At 38.8% G+C, this 17,497-nt stretch overlaps 1 protein-coding gene across 3 annotated transcripts in view; it reads right to left on the bottom strand.

The window, feature by feature from the left end:
- The window catches only part of dock11 (dedicator of cytokinesis 11), a 134,203-nt gene that overhangs the window by 10,763 nt on the left and 105,943 nt on the right, over positions 1-17,497 (bottom strand). For all 3 annotated transcript variants that reach the window (XM_015397869.1, XM_015397870.1, XM_015397871.1), the window contains 9 exons: positions 16,175-16,357; positions 15,556-15,669; positions 13,705-13,920; positions 9,706-9,763; positions 7,790-7,896; positions 7,523-7,645; positions 5,855-5,968; positions 2,207-2,353; positions 1,710-1,920 (listed from right to left, as the gene is read on the bottom strand). In XM_015397869.1, the coding sequence (XP_015253355.1) occupies positions 1,710-1,920; positions 2,207-2,353; positions 5,855-5,968; positions 7,523-7,645; positions 7,790-7,896; positions 9,706-9,763; positions 13,705-13,920; positions 15,556-15,669; positions 16,175-16,357 (1,273 nt within the window). The remainder of the gene's footprint in view (positions 1-1,709; positions 1,921-2,206; positions 2,354-5,854; positions 5,969-7,522; positions 7,646-7,789; positions 7,897-9,705; positions 9,764-13,704; positions 13,921-15,555; positions 15,670-16,174; positions 16,358-17,497) is intronic.

Below are 17,497 nucleotides of genomic sequence, written 5' to 3'. Positions count from 1 at the left end.
GTACAGAAGACTGCCATATGATAGCGCTTTCTAGCTTGTTTGTCGTTTTGGTAACTACATCAAAATTACCGCTAGGTGGACAAAAATCACGCCATCTGGCGGAAAGTCACCAGGATTTTTCAAATCACGCGCCTTGATCATGCGCAATGAAATTTGTACTCTTCCGACAATAAAAACTACTTGCCCCGGGCGATGGTTAACATCAAGCCCTGCCTTTAGTCATATTGCAAACAAAGTATTTTAAAAGGATTATTTGTAATAAACAATGTACCACGTGAAAAGGAAGAAAAAAAACAAAGCCTTCTGAAGATTGAATGTGTTTCTCATGTCTGTGTTCGGCCCCCATGAATCAACAATTAGTAGAGAAACTTACATAATGTCTCTGTAAAGTCGTCTGAAAACGGCTGCTCTAACCGTTGCATTTCTGAATTCTCCCGAGAGGTTCCTGACTTTACATAAGTGAATAAATTGAATGTGATCGGTCATTTATCAAGGGGGCAAGATTGTTGTGCTGGAGGGTTTGCAAGCAAGTTTGGCTGTGGCCGGTGTCTCTGAAGCATCTTGCTAACCAGTTAGCAACTTAGTGCTAGAAAAGTAGGTTCCCAATGGGAAATTCCATTGGGACCAATTAGCACTTAGAAATGACACTGTCAAAGAACGCTATGGACAGCAGAAACTTGCAAGAGGAGGAGAGTTTTGTGTCGGATGTCGTGGATGAGTCTCCTCTGTCATTCACTTTTTATTTAGAGGAGGAAAGCGGGGACGAAGATGTTGTGGAAGAGGACGCCAGGGCGGCAGAAGCTTCGTTTAGTGTAGAAACTTGTAGAAACCGTACATGTTTGAGCCCTTGTCTCGGAACGCTGCCAGTTCTGCTAGCTCTACGCCTGCCATAGACACAGACGTCCATCCCCGTGAACACTGGGACGGAACTCAATGGTAAAGTAAATTATTCTTATTACTTATTTCAACCATTGCGTATATTACATGCGACATATGAATCAAGATGTTGTGACGGAGAAAAAATTGGATTGACAGATGACCGTTGATATATGATTGGACGAATTTAGGTGCACAAGCTGACGTATAACTAACTGGTCTGCATAAGATAACAAAAAAAAAAAAACATATTTTAAGATGGGAATTTTTAATTTTTTTATTTTATAAATTTTGGGAGACTATAGTCTGATAAAGAGTGCATTTATAAACATGTTTAAGCCAGAATGATTTGACATTTAAATATGACTTCCCTACGATTTTAAGTACAAAGAGGTGGACCCTGCCATATTATGTTATTTCAGAGTAAAGAAGGCTGAATGCAAAATGCACGCTAAACTTTTAAGATGTCCACACAAAACAGCATTCATTATTTTTTGGTAAATGGCCTTTACTTAATTAGCGCTTTTTCAAGTCAGGAGATTTGACTAAAGCGCTACATTCAGTCATTCATCCATTCACACACTGATGGCGGCAATCTACATTGTAGCCACAGCTCACTGACAGAAGCAAGGTTGCTTTACACTGGTGCCACCGGGCCTCCTGACCACCATCAGTAGACAATGAGAAGGTGAAGTGTCTTGCCCAAGGACACTTGGCTTAAACCAACAACCCTTTGATTTCAGGGCAAACTCCTAAATTTCTCCACTGTCGCTCCATATTTATAGCTTGATAAAGTGAGAGAAAACATGAATGTTTTTGTTTGTCTGACTTACTTGTGAGGATGATCCTCCTTTTGCATTGCTCCTCTACGCCACCATGTTTCTTTCCCGAAAGCGTGTACGGTGTCTCGAACACAAAGCGATTGATGTTGTGGCACTTCTCAAAGTCTGTCTTCTTCTCTGGTGCCTCCTTCTCATCGAAGTAGGGCTTGACGAATGTCACCTGGACATAGGCGAACCTGGAGTCCAGCTCTTTGGGGTTCACCTAAGAAGAAAGAAAAAAAAGCAAGAAATAAAATGTGGACATAGAAGAATGCTCAAAGAATGTACTTGATGAAGGTAAGCCACAGAGGGAGGATCCAAAAGCAACAGAATCTTTAAAGCATCTCTAGAGAAGAATAAACTTGTCTACAATAAAAGTCTACATGACTGAAATGTCAGATATATTATTAACATTTCTGGCTTTGTTTCATCTCATAACACAACTTGCCAATTCAAGTTAAAACTCCCCACCAACCCCCATGCTGGTTTCATGTGTTTTCTGGCTGCACCTTGTTTGAGTCTTGGATGATTTTGACGTTTTCTTGACCAAACTTGTCCCCGTAGAGGGTTAGCAGCCGCTGTGAGATCTCTGAAAGGCCGGTGAGTTTGGGCTCTTTGTAGATGTACTCCTTTCCATCCTCTTCCTCAAAGAAGCCCTGTCCAAGAGAACAAGTGTTGACAAAAGGATGCAAGAGGTGAGCTCAGCTGTAGAATGTAAAACATATTTTACAAGCTAAACATCTTAAAGATATATCTAATAAAAAACTCTTCTGCAATATTGCCACTCTGTAAAAATTACCCTGTTGCCAGAGGCTGGGAAGAGCAGCCAAAAATTGTACTTAAAGGGAGGAAAGAGGTTTCGTGGGTGGAAGATATGTCAGACGGCTGTTGCAGAAGTTCTCTACATTGCAAACGTCTCTGCCGCTAATTTTGTATGTCACCTAGAGAGTGCCAGGATGCATCTAGTCGGCAGGATATCTCTATAAGAAGAAGAGGTCTCTGGCGCATATTTCATTGCAAGTTGTATTTACAATTTATTGGTGTGTTCTTGATGCTGCATGTTTCATAATTAAAAAATACAGTAATTAAACGAAATCCACCTGTCCAGCAGAAGTTTTGCGACCCTTCAGGGCCATCTCTGAAAAGAACTTCCTAAACACTTAGTCGGCTCCGTTCTCTCCCACTTTCTCTCCTCTTTTTAACTACATAGAAAAAAAGACTTTCATTAGGTCAGGTTTGTCAGGATTCTTTTCGGCCATTGATGCTCCAGTTTACACAATGGTGTGAACAAATAGCTAAAAACAAAAGTACTTCTTTGTTCTTTGGATTAATGCCGGACCGCTAGCCAAACAGTACAAGAATGCCATCCATCAATGAATTCATTTTGAATGAATCTGGACAATTAATTTCTGAGAAAACGCCTCTTTAATACCTTTAAGCAAGCAGGCTTCGAAGTTTCTTCCAGATAGCGTTTTTTCTAGAATTTTTCCATGTTTTTTCCGTCTGTAAGAAACAGTTCTTTCCAGTTTCTTACAGGAGAAACATGGAAGGTCAAATTTAGTTTACATTTTTCTTTTTCTTTTGCATTAAGCAGGCCAAAATCCAGTAATAACCTTGAGGTGGGGTTCAATACCTATAACCAATAGTTATTCATTAATCTAAATGTGTACTTTATACACTTTATATAATTTCCTAATTTTTGTCACTGTGTGTAATTATCCTTATGTAGCCTGGTGGGTTTAGTGAGTTGACTTTTCAATGAAACTATCACAGTACTACAAAATGTCATCTAAGAAATCTGCTGCAAGAAATGGGGGAAAAAAATGTCCACCTGATGAAACACCACCCTGCAAGCTAGAGTGGCACATTTCATCTCATGTTTGCTTAAGAAAAAGGAAAAAATAGCCATCCAAGATATGTCTCCGATAAAAAAACAAACAAAGAGAATTTAGTAAAAAGACTACTGATTTCCAGAGTAACGCATCTTACTTGGTATTGGTGACCATAGCATCTAAATATCTGTCATCTAAAAGTTATGTTAAGTTGAAAAAAACAAAGTCATGAGCAAATGATGGTCTATGAAAGAAAGAGATAAAAAAAAAAATGTTATATATCTGATACAGTAAATATTAGTGTTGCACTGATACTGATACCAGTATCAGGCGGGGCCCCGATCCAGCACTAAAATGCTGGTATCGGTATTGGCGAGTACCAACAAATATTGCACTGATACCATTTTGAGAGCCATAAGTTTTTTCAACTATTGTCACCCACTCCAGGTAGGCAATAAAATCTACTGGATTCACTTTGTATTAGTCTTTTTCCTGCTTCACAAAGGTAGGCAGCAGCTTGACAAAACCATGATGGCATTTATTTTACATCCAAGTAGTATGCAGTTCTTCATATACACACACACATCAATTTCAAACAGATGGTATCGATATGGTAGCCTGACGTAGTCCGACTCATATTCTAGTCAGAATATGAGTCTGATGCTGCTCCATAGAGCTGTGATTATGGGGCGTGTTTTGAACGAACCAGGAAAAAAATGCCTCTGCACTCAATTAGATAGACCTACAACCAATAAGAGCAACGGAGTGCCAGACCGAATTTCCCGACCTCAAACCTTGTGGGCGGGACTAAGTTCGGAATGGCACCCAGGCTATCGATATGGTATCGGTATCAGCCAATACTGCACAGCCGGGTATCGGGGCCAAAAAATGGCATCTGCGCAACACTAGTAATTACTCAATAACTGATTTAGATGGAAGAATAATTTTCTAGAAAATATTTAATATGATTTTATTATGAAAAAGTATGAATAAATAATTATCAGGTAAGTTACATACATCAACACAATGTAGTATATTGTTAAGTGTGTGTTCATTCTAACTGACTGGGCCTAATTAGCAGAAGTCTCACTTAAAAATAAAATGGTAGGTTTGTGTCTCTGTTATGAATTTGTGTTAAAAACAAGATTATCTTTGAGTAAAGCTATTAATGGTGGCTAGAGCAGCCCAAAATTTTACTCTAGTAAGAATAGTAATTTAAATGTAGAAAAACTACTTTAAAAAAAATCTATTTTGTAAGTTACCCAAATATAACTAGTTTCTAGCCCATCTACTTGTGATCAAGTACTTCTAATTTGAAAAGCCATTTCTGTCCAAGCAGATGTCTTAAGATATTTTACCTTATGTTCTGTTTTGTGAAGCGCACCAGTCCTTCCTGCAGCAAAACACCCACTTTACATGATAGCACCATCACCATGCTTTATAATATAAGGAAGGTCATCTAAACTAAAACAACATTTATGTTTCATCAGATTGCAGGACATTAATCCAAAGACTGGGATCTTTGTTCCTGGATGCACTTGTGAACTGTGATTTGATCTATTTATGCTTTTGGAGTGAACTTGATTTTTGAACTTTATTGATCTCACATTGGAGAAATGTATTTCTGCATTTAACCCATCCCCTTGGGGAGCAGTGGGCTGCCATCATAGAGCGCCTGGGGAGTAATGGGGAATTAAGGGTTGTACTCAGGGACTCAGAGTGGCAGTCTGTGGGAGTGGTGCTCGAACTCAGACCCTCAGGACTGCTACTCTCCTTCAAGCAGAGTGATGGGATAATTTCCTCTGAGAGGCCAATTAGTGCACCTCAGTTCAGGTTTATCCATACTTTCCCCATAATCTTCTCTAGATCTTTTATCTTTACTCTGAAGATGATGCACACATTTTTCACACGTCAATATCCCTGACAGTACATGTTCATGTAGTTTATACTAGCTTATGACAGCTTGAACATATCATTTGGTTATCTTCAGATATCTGAAAATTAACCAGATGATGATTCTTAGTTCTCTTCCTGATTGCCTTAAATGCATCTGCACCCTCACATGTTGTGAACAAGATTACAAAACCAGATCACCATAATTCAGACTTTGTTAAACTTTGAGACATTTAGGAAAATAACCAAAAACGGTAAAAGATTTAGAATTTCAAATCAAGAGATTTTTTTTTTTTTTTAAACACAGCAATAATTCACGATCTGAATTCAGTCATTTTTTTCTACTGCACTTTCTCAGTTCATTCCAGAGCATGCAGGGTTAATCTTTTCACTGGGATTAACAGTCTCTGAAGAGCAGCACATTGAACCCACCTGCCCATAAAAAGCAACTCGGAAATATGTCCCAAGCAGCCTTCGGCCCGATTGGATCACCTCCATGATTTTGTTGTAGGCTCTGTGAAGAGTGTCATACAGCCGACTCAGTTTCTGAAAGAACAAGAAGAGGTTATTAGCCCATCTTGGTTGTGAGCTATTTTTTGCCATTTATGTCTTAGACTTAGACAACTTTTATTGTCACATTTTTTATACAGATGAGCATTTTGTATACACAGGTGTTATAGAAAAAGAAATTTGGTTTTGTACAGCTTTCAGACAGTAAATCAGCAGCAGCTTAGCAGTGAAATGAAGATTTCAGTTTCATAAAGTACAGCAGTAATCAAATGTAAACAGCGTGGGAGGAAAACATGGTGTAAAAGGCACTGATATGGAAGTTCAGTGCAGCCCTTGTCACATATAATGGGCAAACAAGAGGCTTTACATTAGATAAGGAAAGGACTGGCTGATAAGATAAAAGCATTAAGTAATAAAAATGTAATAAAAAAACCAACACCGTCAATGTCTCCTGAACTCAAAACAAACATAAACAATCTACAAATAAATCAAAATTTTTTAAATTAATGGTATTTACTAGTTGTGGGCACTGATTTTTTTTAATCTAGATTAATCTCACTGTAATCTTGGTATTAATCTAGATTCAATTCAATTCAATTCAGTTTATTTCTATAGCCCCAATTCACAACACATGTAATCTCAAGGCATCTCATTTTTGTTTTGATTCAATTAATAAAAATGTTGGCACATCCATGCACTCTAAAAAGACAATGCATCACCACCTTAACTGAATTGCTTTGATTGGTAACAAGTTTTTCAAACTTAACTTACTCAAGTTTTCAACTTATAAACTTAACAAATTAATTTGGATCAACTTGATTCAACAAATTTTTACCAATTGACTCATTTAAGTTTGAGCTGCATTTTCTTTTTTCTTTTTTTATGAAATTCTATCTTTTACCGCCGATGTTCCAGCTACGGAATTTTTTTGCAAATTTTTTGCAATATTGGGAAGTCAAATACTTTCTGTAGAAAAACAAAATCTTGAGGAAAGAGACGAAATTTAAACACACATTGAAATGTAATTTTAAAATGAGTTAAGGGCTTCTACAATTTCCCTTCCCAAAACCCCTGACCTCAACCTGATTTAATGTTATCCAAAAATTATAAAATTATCCAACCAGTGTTACAGAAATAGTCCAGATTGCACATGTTTTATAGGGTGACGTGTTCAGGTGATATGGAGACAAAACAAGGGACAGTGAAGACATCCTGCAAAATAAGCTGCTGTTTTTAATGAAGATTGGACAAGTGATCGCTACGCACCACAGGCGTAAACAAGCAGACTTTGGTAGCAAAGTCTCAGCACTCATCATACCTGCTTTATAAAGATGTTTTTGAAGCACTGCCTTGCAGTTGTGGACAAACAAGTCCCTCAATTATAGCAGAGAGACATCAGCATTGTGTAAAATAGACTGTCATGGCCCTCATGACTCAGAACTAGTCAAGCAGGTTGTGAAATGGCTCATTGGAAGGAATGCTCAAGTTTCCACCATCAAAAAAAGTCTCTGTCAGGTTGATGAAACAAAGCCTTATCATTCTCCACTAAGTGGAGCTTTACACGAGGGAGCAGGGAGGATACTCTCGTACTTCATACTCATGACGTTTCTCATAGATGGGGATTATAAGCTTGGCGATGTGCGTGATGAGCTCGTAGCGTTCGGCTTTCCACAAGGCCTCCACACAGACTTCAAGGTGCTCCACCAAGACTTCCTGAGAAAAGGATATAGGGAGGAGCAGATCCAATTTAAGCAAAAAAGCAAAAACACTTTTACTTTCACCTACTTCCTTAAACTCTCCTTTAACCTAAACTAAAAAAAAAACATTTATCACCACCAAGCAGTAAGCAGTTCAAACCTCAGTGTAGTAGACGTCCTGCATTCCTGTGTCCTCTTTCATTGCAGCTTCCTCGTCGATGTTAGAGGTGACCTTCTTAAAAGCAGCCAGACCGCAAGGGAACAACTCTGATCAATAAAGAGCAGAAATGACAATGAAACATTCCAAACTCAATCAATAGCTTATATCAATGACTAAAAATAATGCATCCTCCTTTTCTTTTTTTTATCACGCTGCATGTTGGGACAATTGAGAAAGGAATTTATTTCGCTTGAAGACACACAGCACAAAACAACGCGTGACATTTATGTTGTCATTTGAAAGAAACCATTCCTCTGAGACACACCCGATTCTTTAGAGATATGTAACCCGCCCCCACTGCTAAATGCTCAAAGATAACAACCTGACTTTTGCTTATAGGATTATTTTAAGGCAAGATTTGCATGAGTTAGAATTAAGTTGTGAGACTCTGCTTTGCCTAGATGTCTCTTTTGCATGCTGCACGCAGCAGGTAACAGTGAGGACTTTTGATGCCACATGATATTTTCCTGAAGGACCTGAGCAGTAAATACCAACCGATGATGGTTAAGCCTTATTTGCCTGCCTGCAGATTAGTACACAGTCCATCACTGAACAAAACCATTGCAGAAAAATACCATCATGCATTAGTTTAACCAGGCAGATCTGTTATTAGTTCTCCACATTATTTTGTGTTGCAGGAAACTTCGGTGTGTTGTAGGGGTGTAAATAATAATCGTTTTGTATCGATGCATCGATCCAACAGCTGACGATCCGATGCCTCGATACGTCCGCAAGAGTATCAATTTGCTCCTGGACGTAATTCTCCCTCCCATGCTGCGGTGGGTCTAGATTAGGGATGGGACGGTTTATGAAAACCGTCCAAACCGTTCAGTTCGACTGTCTTGGTTCGATTTTCGTGTGTTGCGTTCATGCGCTGCTCCTTTTTCTCATGGGTGAAGCGTGTTCACTCCAGAGCAGAAGGTGGCGGTACTGCGACCAAAGCCAACCACCAGTAGTAAACAAGAAGAAGAAGCGAAGCAGCATAGCCGAGTGTAGCAGAAAAAAAATCTGTTGTTGTGGAGAATTGTGTGGGTATGGCGAGTGGGAAAGAACAGGAGTTGGAAGACGCGCCAGCAGCACTTTGTAGGTCTGCTGTATAGGACCACTTTGCATTTAGAGTGACCTACGATGACAGCGGAAAGAAAGTTGTGGATAAAAGTGCAACAGTGTGCAAGGATTGTGCAACATGTGTTGTACAATACAAGACATAATAGATTTTCCTAACAATAAACATATACTGAACCGAACCAAAAACCGTGACCAAGAAACCGTGAACCGAACCGTGGATTTTGTGAACCGTTCCACCCCTAGTCTAGATACGGCCGAGGTGGGGAGGAAGTGGGGGCGAGTTTAGTCCGACCACGGAGGGACATGAGGTCCAAAAAGAGCGGAGATCCAGGTGGAAAAAGGGTCCCTGCGTTCTCGCGCACCTCGCTCTTCTAGCGGGACGTCTGGAGCCAAGGTATTGAATTGCACTCATTGCACTGATTTTGTGCAGTATTTTTAATGCAAAGCCTTTCAGAATCTATAACGTAGGGGGATTATTATTTTTCAGTGAATGAGGTTTTAATAGGAATAGGTGGAGTACAACTTTTCTACTTCTGTTATTTGCTGTTGTTTCTCAAAAAAATTGCATAATGATATCACAGCTTTCATTGATTTATTTTAAATTTGAAACATTGTCTAGCCTGTAAGGTGTAAAAAAACCAATCTAATCGTATCGTGGTGTATTCTTGAGTATCGAAAATAATCGAATCGTTGGGTCAGGAAATCTAGACTGAATCGAATCGCCATGATGGATGTGATTTACACCCCAGTGTGTTGGGTAGTGATAGGTTGCATTTGGGTCCACTTACTTTTCCTGTGCAGATATTCCGCAACAAGTGCAGCCACATGAACGTAGCACATGGCAGCCTGCAGAGAGAAAGGCACAAACCAAATGGATCAGTCCAAATTTTTTCAGGGCAGAACTTAAAGCAGAATAGAGCCTCGGGAACAAGGCAGTGACTTAACAGTATGAAACGTAACACACCTTGACAATACTGCTTAAATACAATCACAGAGACAGCTCAAAAGAATGCATTGTAAGCGTTTCTTTTATAACCTCTTCTTTAGAAGAGGAATAAAAAGTTAAGTCATGCCTGTAAGTTTAGAACAGAACAGGTATGGATGATATTTTTCTGTTCCCATTCGTGCAAAGATCTCTGTTACCTTAATCACTCAGGTGCAATCTTTTATTTTTGAATTTACAGAACTTGGACGTCATTCAGCCTTGATGATGCAGTCATACCAGAAAGGTTTCATGTGAAGACAGATTTCCCTTTTCCTCAAATAATTCAAATTTTTTTCCCTTATTAAAATGCATACAATATCCTGCATTAACAAATGGTTTCAGCTGGCAAAAATTTTCGGCCAATATCAGCTTTTTTTTAACTTTATACCTGCATCAGATGGTACCTACTAAGGATTAATTTGTGCAATCAGCAGCCACTCCCTTGATTTTTAATGTTATGTTTGATTTGTGTTGTTTCAAACAAGATTTATATAACATTTTTTATCATTGTGCTATTTTTATCATGCAAAAGAATGAAGAAAAAAAGGAAAAAAACATCAGCTCCAAGAATCAGTCCCAAAATACCACCAGCATATATCGGGGATCGGTTAGATTGATGTTAAAATAATTGGTGTCTGCTTTAAAAAACTTGTATCAGTGGATTTTTAGCATCATTGGGCTAATATTTAATGGCAGTAGGGCTGCAAATAATGTTTATTTTGCAAATCAATTAATCTGTCGGTTATTTTTTCAATCAAACGATTAATAATCGGATAGCCAAAGGTTCTTTAAAGAAGACGGTTTACACGATCAGACCAGTTGAAATTTAAACTTTTCCACTTGAGAAGATCTGGATAAAGCATATTGACGGACGAAAAAGTTTTCTTTATCTTAAATGTAAAATGTTTCATATTTTTTGTTACATTTTGGCAAAAAGGGTGCTAAAGTCTGTCAGTTTAAAGCATGTTTTAGAGTCTCTATACTCCAGCTAATAATTAATTGATTACTAAATTAGTTGACGATAAATTCAATAAGCGGATTAATCATGATTAATCCGATTGATCGTTTCACCCCTAAATGGCAGCAACTTTTTTAAGAAGGTCATACTTTTGGTCCTAATATTTAAAATATCTGCATGTGCAAACTTGTTGGCTCACGTAAAATTGATCTACATAGCATGCACAAATTTTCTATTTCCAAATTTGCTTTTGTAACATTAGCCTAAAAGCAAGTGCTATACTGGGAGTGTAAAATGTTAAAAACAAATTGCAGGGGGAGATATTGGGTCGTTATTTAGTATGTTATGTCCAAACTTGCATGCAAATATTTTGAGATGTTTTGTTTGCATTGAAGCATATTTAAAGAGCGAGAAATAACTGAAAAAAGGTATTATTAGGAAAAGACATCTGGAATGACCCTCCGGAAAGCAATTTTATATGTAATTTAAACAAGAAACCAAAAAACATCAGTTAACTTAAACAGTGTAGGATGTTTAGAAACAAATCAGAGAAGTTGGTTGAGGTAAATCCAGCTGTTTAGAGCTAGTCAATGTGAAGTTGATGGCAGCAGCTTTCAAGAATACCATCTGCCACACAGGAAAGCTGATAGTGTCAGTTTTTCCAGTTTGTTTTTTGTTTGTTTCAAACAGTTTTATTGAGGAAACAGACATAAAAATTCAAACATCAACAATACTAATTTGTCCTCCTTTTTCATGTGTAAATGAAGCATAAGGACAACGCAAACTCAAAACGAAACAAAAGTGGCATAAATAAACAGAAACACTCTCATTCCTTATTCTCGCTCCCAACCTGTTCTAAGGCTGTGCATGGATGGCGAAGATCTGGATAATAACACATTATAAATCTGGGAAATTAGATCTCCTTCCCCACCACCTAGTTTAAAGAGTTCTTCAAATTCATTGGGTGGTATATTCTCTAAAGTGCCATGTGTTTTTTGACATATGCCCTGACCTGTAGGTATCTAAAATGATTGTGTTTATTCAGTCCAAATTTGGCTTGAAGTTGAGAGAAAGAGGCAAAATTACCACCCATCAACAGGTCTCCAGTTTTTTTGTTGTTTTTTTACCATTATTTCATGTTTTCCTTTAACTTTAAGCTTGTGTGCCTTTTACATTCCCCTTCAAAGTAATGTTCACAGGAATTTGTATTTATCCATGTTGTTGTTATTCTCTTTCTTTAATTGTGATGATTAATTTTTGTTTTGTTTTCGTGGATCGTTTTTGTGGTCAAAAGATGACAGGAAAGGGGGTATGAGAGAGAGGGAGAGACATGCAGGAAAGGACCACCGGCCGGATTTGTACCTGGGTCACTGGCTTTCAGGAGTAAGGCCTACATACATGGGTTGTATGCGCTAACAACTGCATCATCGAAGGATGCCCCAATTGTGATGATTAATAACTCAAAATACACAACTTTCACTTCCTTTTACTTCAGTAACAAATTGTGAGAATTAAACAAAAGACCTAATTTAAATAGGACTGAAAGCTTTAATTGTTTCTCAATCATCTACAACATGTTTTCTGTTTTATTAATTTTTTTTGGCCGAGAAATGTACCGCCCTTTACTTGCATTCCATAAAGATCAGGCACTCAATTAGTAATGCTTGACTTCCTTTTTCCCTTGGAGACAAAAATAGATGTACCATATCATTTCTATTGGCAACCTGTCAAAATAGGAGAGACAAGAGAAAATGCTATTCAGATTACACAGATGAATCTGCATACCAGAAACAAAATTCTTCTGGTATGCAGATCCAAAGCAACAACAACAAAGTTTAAAACTACTGAATTTGTGATGGGGGCAAGATTGAGACCTAAATACATGAAACAGGAGGGTACAGGGGGTAACAGCGAATTCCAAAGCTCATCGTTAGGAAATGGCAAGAAAAAGGAGCTTTGCCACAATCATTGCTCACTATTGGCATGTAAAACAGTTGTTCAGGAGTTGAGCAAGAAAATAAACTTTTATTTTTTTTATGTTATTCCTTTTATCTCACACTAATTCTACTTGAAGATTAACCATAGTGTCGGCTTTTAATATTCAATGTTTATTATGTTTCCACGAAGCTCGTATACATTAAACATACTATACTGGAAGGAGGATCCTGAATGCTGGGTAGATATTTGCGTAGGGCGTGTGTTTGACTTAACCAGTACTAATCATTCGTTTGTTGTTCAGGTTATTGCTGCTTGACGGACAGTGTGCACTATAAAAGGAATTCAAGTGCAGATTATTTTATGATGGTGAACATTCTCAGTTATCCAGGTCAGTCATTCCATAAAGATTAAAAAACAAATTTTTGGACTTTGTTTCCAAGTTTGAAGACATTTCGCTTCCCATCCAGGAAGCTTTTTCAATTCAAAATGTCAGAAATATCGTCGAGTTGCTTTATACGGTAGCCAACAAAACCTTGTTTTTGCTAAAACAACATACAAATTGAAACGGATGAATGGGTCCACCCCTTTGGAATGGGGGTCGTTAGGCTTCTTTGTTAGCCTGCAATGCCCCATACCTGTCTATGTCTCTGAAAGAGGGGTCGTTAAAGGGAATTGTTGGCCTGGCCAAATAGGCCAAATTGTAGGTTTTTGAAAGCTGAAATCTGAGTCCAACCCCTCTGTTAAAGAGGGTGGACTTCGAAAGAATTTGAATTAATCAAAATAAAATGAGGGCATTGCTTCCTTGAGGCAGAAGTAACAAATAGGGGATATTAGTGATAATTACAGTAAAAGGGAGAACTGAGAAAACAAAGTGAAAATGTTTTTTCTGAACATCTCAGCTGATACCTCAGACAAGTCTCCATTCTTCAGGTGTGCTCGGGCCATGCTGTCCAGCCAGGTGCGTCGCAGCTCAGGCGTGCTGGCGTAGGAGCGGGCCAGGCTGTACTGGAGGTCCAGAAGCATCTCGGGGTCTTTCTCGTGCTCTCTCATCTGAGCTGTGGCCATCAGCACCGTCCGTATCCGCATGGTCAAACCCTTTACTTCTGAGGGGAATGCTGTGGACTGCAGAGAACGAATATTGAAAAAAGAAAACTGCTTAACCTTTCCTTATTTCAATCAATCATAATTATCGATACCAAAGGTTTTAAAAAAGAATGCTTTAACCAGACATGGCAAAAAAAGCTTCTACTCAGAAATTTTAAGACTCTTGGTTGGAAACCGACTGGATAAAGCAAACAGAAACAAACCCCTTCGAAAATTTGCTTGACTGATTTCTGCCAAATGTATCTCAAAGAGAACTGATAGATGAGACAAAAAAACTACTGAGCTTTCTGACCACAGCGACATGACGTTTGCTTGGAGGAGAGAATCGATTAAACCAAGGGCACTGTATCCACTGTCAGAAACTGTGGAGGCAGTATCATGCTATGGGTCAGTTTATAGATAAGGGACAAACAGATTAACAATTTTTTTTCCCACTTTGTGTCCGATGTTGAGATCTGCAGATCCCGAAACCTTTGCTTGATTTTATTCACATTACTTCTGTTATTTTTCATTAATATTAATATGACTATACACAGCAGTATGCCTAAAGGACACTTGAGGTTGGAATAAGTTCAGAAAACAGAGTCACAAAAACGTTAAATGGTGTAAACAGGACAAAGTCCTTGAGAAAACAAACAAGCAACTATAAGGGTTAAAACACCCCTAAAGGCTTAAACTGGCCTGCTGTGCATGATTTTTGCAACCTAAATTTTATTTATTAGAAAAATAGATTTTTTTTAAACAATATCTAAGAATATTTGCCCTTATGGAACTTTCTTCAGTATCAGGAGAAATACTGAAATATATATATATATATATTAGCGATGGAACGGTTTATGAAAACCGTCCGTACCGTTTGGTTCGACTGTCTCGGTTCGATTTGCATGTGTTGCGTTCGGTTCATGCGCTGCTCCTTTTTCTCATAGGCGAAGCGTTTACACTCCAGGTAGCGGTACTGCGACCTAAGCCAACCATCAGTAGTAAACAATAAGAAGAAGCGAAACAGCGTAGCCGGGTGTAGCAGAAAAAACTTTGCATTTAGAGTGACCTACGATGACGGCGGAAAGAAAGTTGTGGATAAAAGTGCAACAGTGTGCAAGCATTGTGCAACATGTTTTGTTTATGCTTACAGCAACATGACCAACATGTCAGGCTAACAGTCAAGATATACCGAACCGAACCGAAAACCGTGACCACAAAACCGTGAACCGAACTGAACCGTGGATTTTGTGAACAGTTCCACCCCTAATCAATAAATATATATTTACACACACACATTATTTTTCTTTGCCCAGCTCTAATTCCATATGTTTCAAAGTAGTTTAATAGTTATAACTCAGGCCTGGCTCTCTGTGCAAATACAATAATCTCAAACCCACATATCACAGTATCTGTGCCCGAAGGCCAACCAAGCTCTAACACATCTGCCAACAAAAGAAGTATGCTATAAGCTTCTCAATGACTACCAAAAACATGCCATTTTATATTTGAGTGAGAAGAGTGATGATTTGATCAAAGGGTAAAGACAGAGGGAACAATAAGATTTGGATTAGAGCGACAAGTCTGAGTAAAATTCTGTTTTTATGGGATGGACAGATTACTACACAGGTAATCTCTGTAAATGTATGTTGAGTCTTGGGTCGTTTCCTCTACCTTCATGGCCTTATCGCTGTTTGCAAAATTGTTGATGATGGAAAGGGACTCCTGGAAACGGGAGCTGCCCGTGAGCGCCACGTCAGAGATCAGCTGACTCACTGCGATGATAATCTGAGGAAGGTACAAAGGAAAATGAAAAACGAGATTTAAAACCCGTTAGAAATGCAGTAAGTAGGACCAATGTGCGCTGGTGGAGATTTTCCGTCATCAAGGTCATAGTCATTGCAAAAAGTAAAAAAAAAACACTGAACTTTGTTTTTCAAGTTTGAAGATGTTTCGCTTCCCATCCAGAAAGCTTTCTCAATTCAAAATGTCTGGAATAGCATTGAGTTCCAGGCTTTTATAGAGTAGCTTTACAGAGAAAGCTTCCTGGATGGGAAGTGAAAAATCTTCAAAGTCCGGTGGTTTGGATTTTCTTTTAACTTTAACTTTTTGGTAGGATCAAGATGTTCATGCAAAGCTGAACATCTGGTTAATACTGCAACAGCAGAAGAGCCAGAATCTAAGCAGGATGTATAAACTTCACATTCCTCATGTCTCTCAGAGAAGAGATCACACAAAAAGATCCATCCAGAGTGGTTTCCTGTGTTGTCCTGTAACTCACACCCCTCTTTACCTGCAGGTGTGTGCGCAGGAAAGTCTTTCTCTTTGTGTACTCGTAATTGTTTCTCATCAGCAGATACAGCAGCGCTGATGCCTCGGCCCTCAGGGCAGCGAGCTTGGATACGCAGCATTTGAGCACCTCGCAGCACAGGTCCTCGCACAGTGTCACACGGCCTTTAAACAGCACAGACGGGAACTGTGGGGGATTAAAAAATGTTAGTGGATTAGAAGGGGATCTGATGCTAGCTCTGGGTCAGGACATTAATAAATTAGGAATTGTACGAAGGGAAGGGAGCAGGGAACAGCAGGAGCCATTGAAGAGTGTCAGCTTCAGTGCTTAAGTGTTTCACACATAATGCAAACAAACAGAAATGACGGAGTATTCTCTGTGTGCGGGTTACAGCCACCATTATACTTCCCATTCTGATTTCATCAGCTCTGCAAACAAATACAGAGTGAAATGACAGAGATTGCTTCTGAAATGACTGGTGTATGTGCAGAGGTACCCCCTCCAGACATTAACGTGCCAAATCAAGAAGCCCCGGGTCTCATAAATAATTGAGCAAAGCCCATCCTATGAAGCCTGTGAAGGATTTATGCATTCTTTCAGCTATAACACGGAATATGTCCAGATCATAACATCTAGCATATTACAGCTGCTAATTACACATTACATAAGGCCTCAACATAAATGCATTATAAATCGGAGTTTCTTTCAAAGTAACATGGGGCACACATAAATTCATTTTTAGTCACAGCTCTGCATTAAAATCAAACGAGCATCAACTGAAAATAGAAACGTTCCAGAGATTCCTCGATAGAGTTTATGAATCCAACAGAAAATGAAAGGATTACAAGATTATTTTTGATTACGCATCAGATATTTTCCTATAAGTGAAAGCAAATTCCTGTTGTGTTTAAGGACCCAATAAAAGTGAGAGTTTTGAGAAATGTAAGAATGTATCTGATTTGATTAGCCAATCGCTTTTCAGGGCTGATTTGTTCACAATTTCACAGTGAACTGTTCAATTCTAAAAATGAAGAGTGTAAGCACATGTGGTAAAACCAGAGTGTCCTTCTAAATTGACAGGCCACATGCACTATTCAGAGCCAACTTCTCCACCTCTTACTGCAAGCTAACAGCAGAAGCTGTGCTGATTCCCTCAAGGCATTTGCTTATGAATGTTGGAGCTTGGCCTGTTTTTTCAGTGTAGTCCTGTTTCTCTGATTGTGACTAACTGCGTTTGCTCTCCTTCATCCTCTGACATGAAAGCTGGCTCTGAGCTCGTCTGCCTGGCTGTGTGTTTCCTGGACAGGGCCGCCTGTGGAGCTGGTT

This window comes from Cyprinodon variegatus, unplaced genomic scaffold (genome assembly GCF_000732505.1).
Source record: "Cyprinodon variegatus isolate N-32 unplaced genomic scaffold, C_variegatus-1.0 Scaffold894, whole genome shotgun sequence".
NCBI lineage: Eukaryota > Metazoa > Chordata > Actinopteri > Cyprinodontiformes > Cyprinodontidae > Cyprinodon > Cyprinodon variegatus.
The sequence above is the reverse complement of the archived record's forward strand: the minus strand, read 5'-3'. Positions and strand labels throughout refer to the sequence as shown.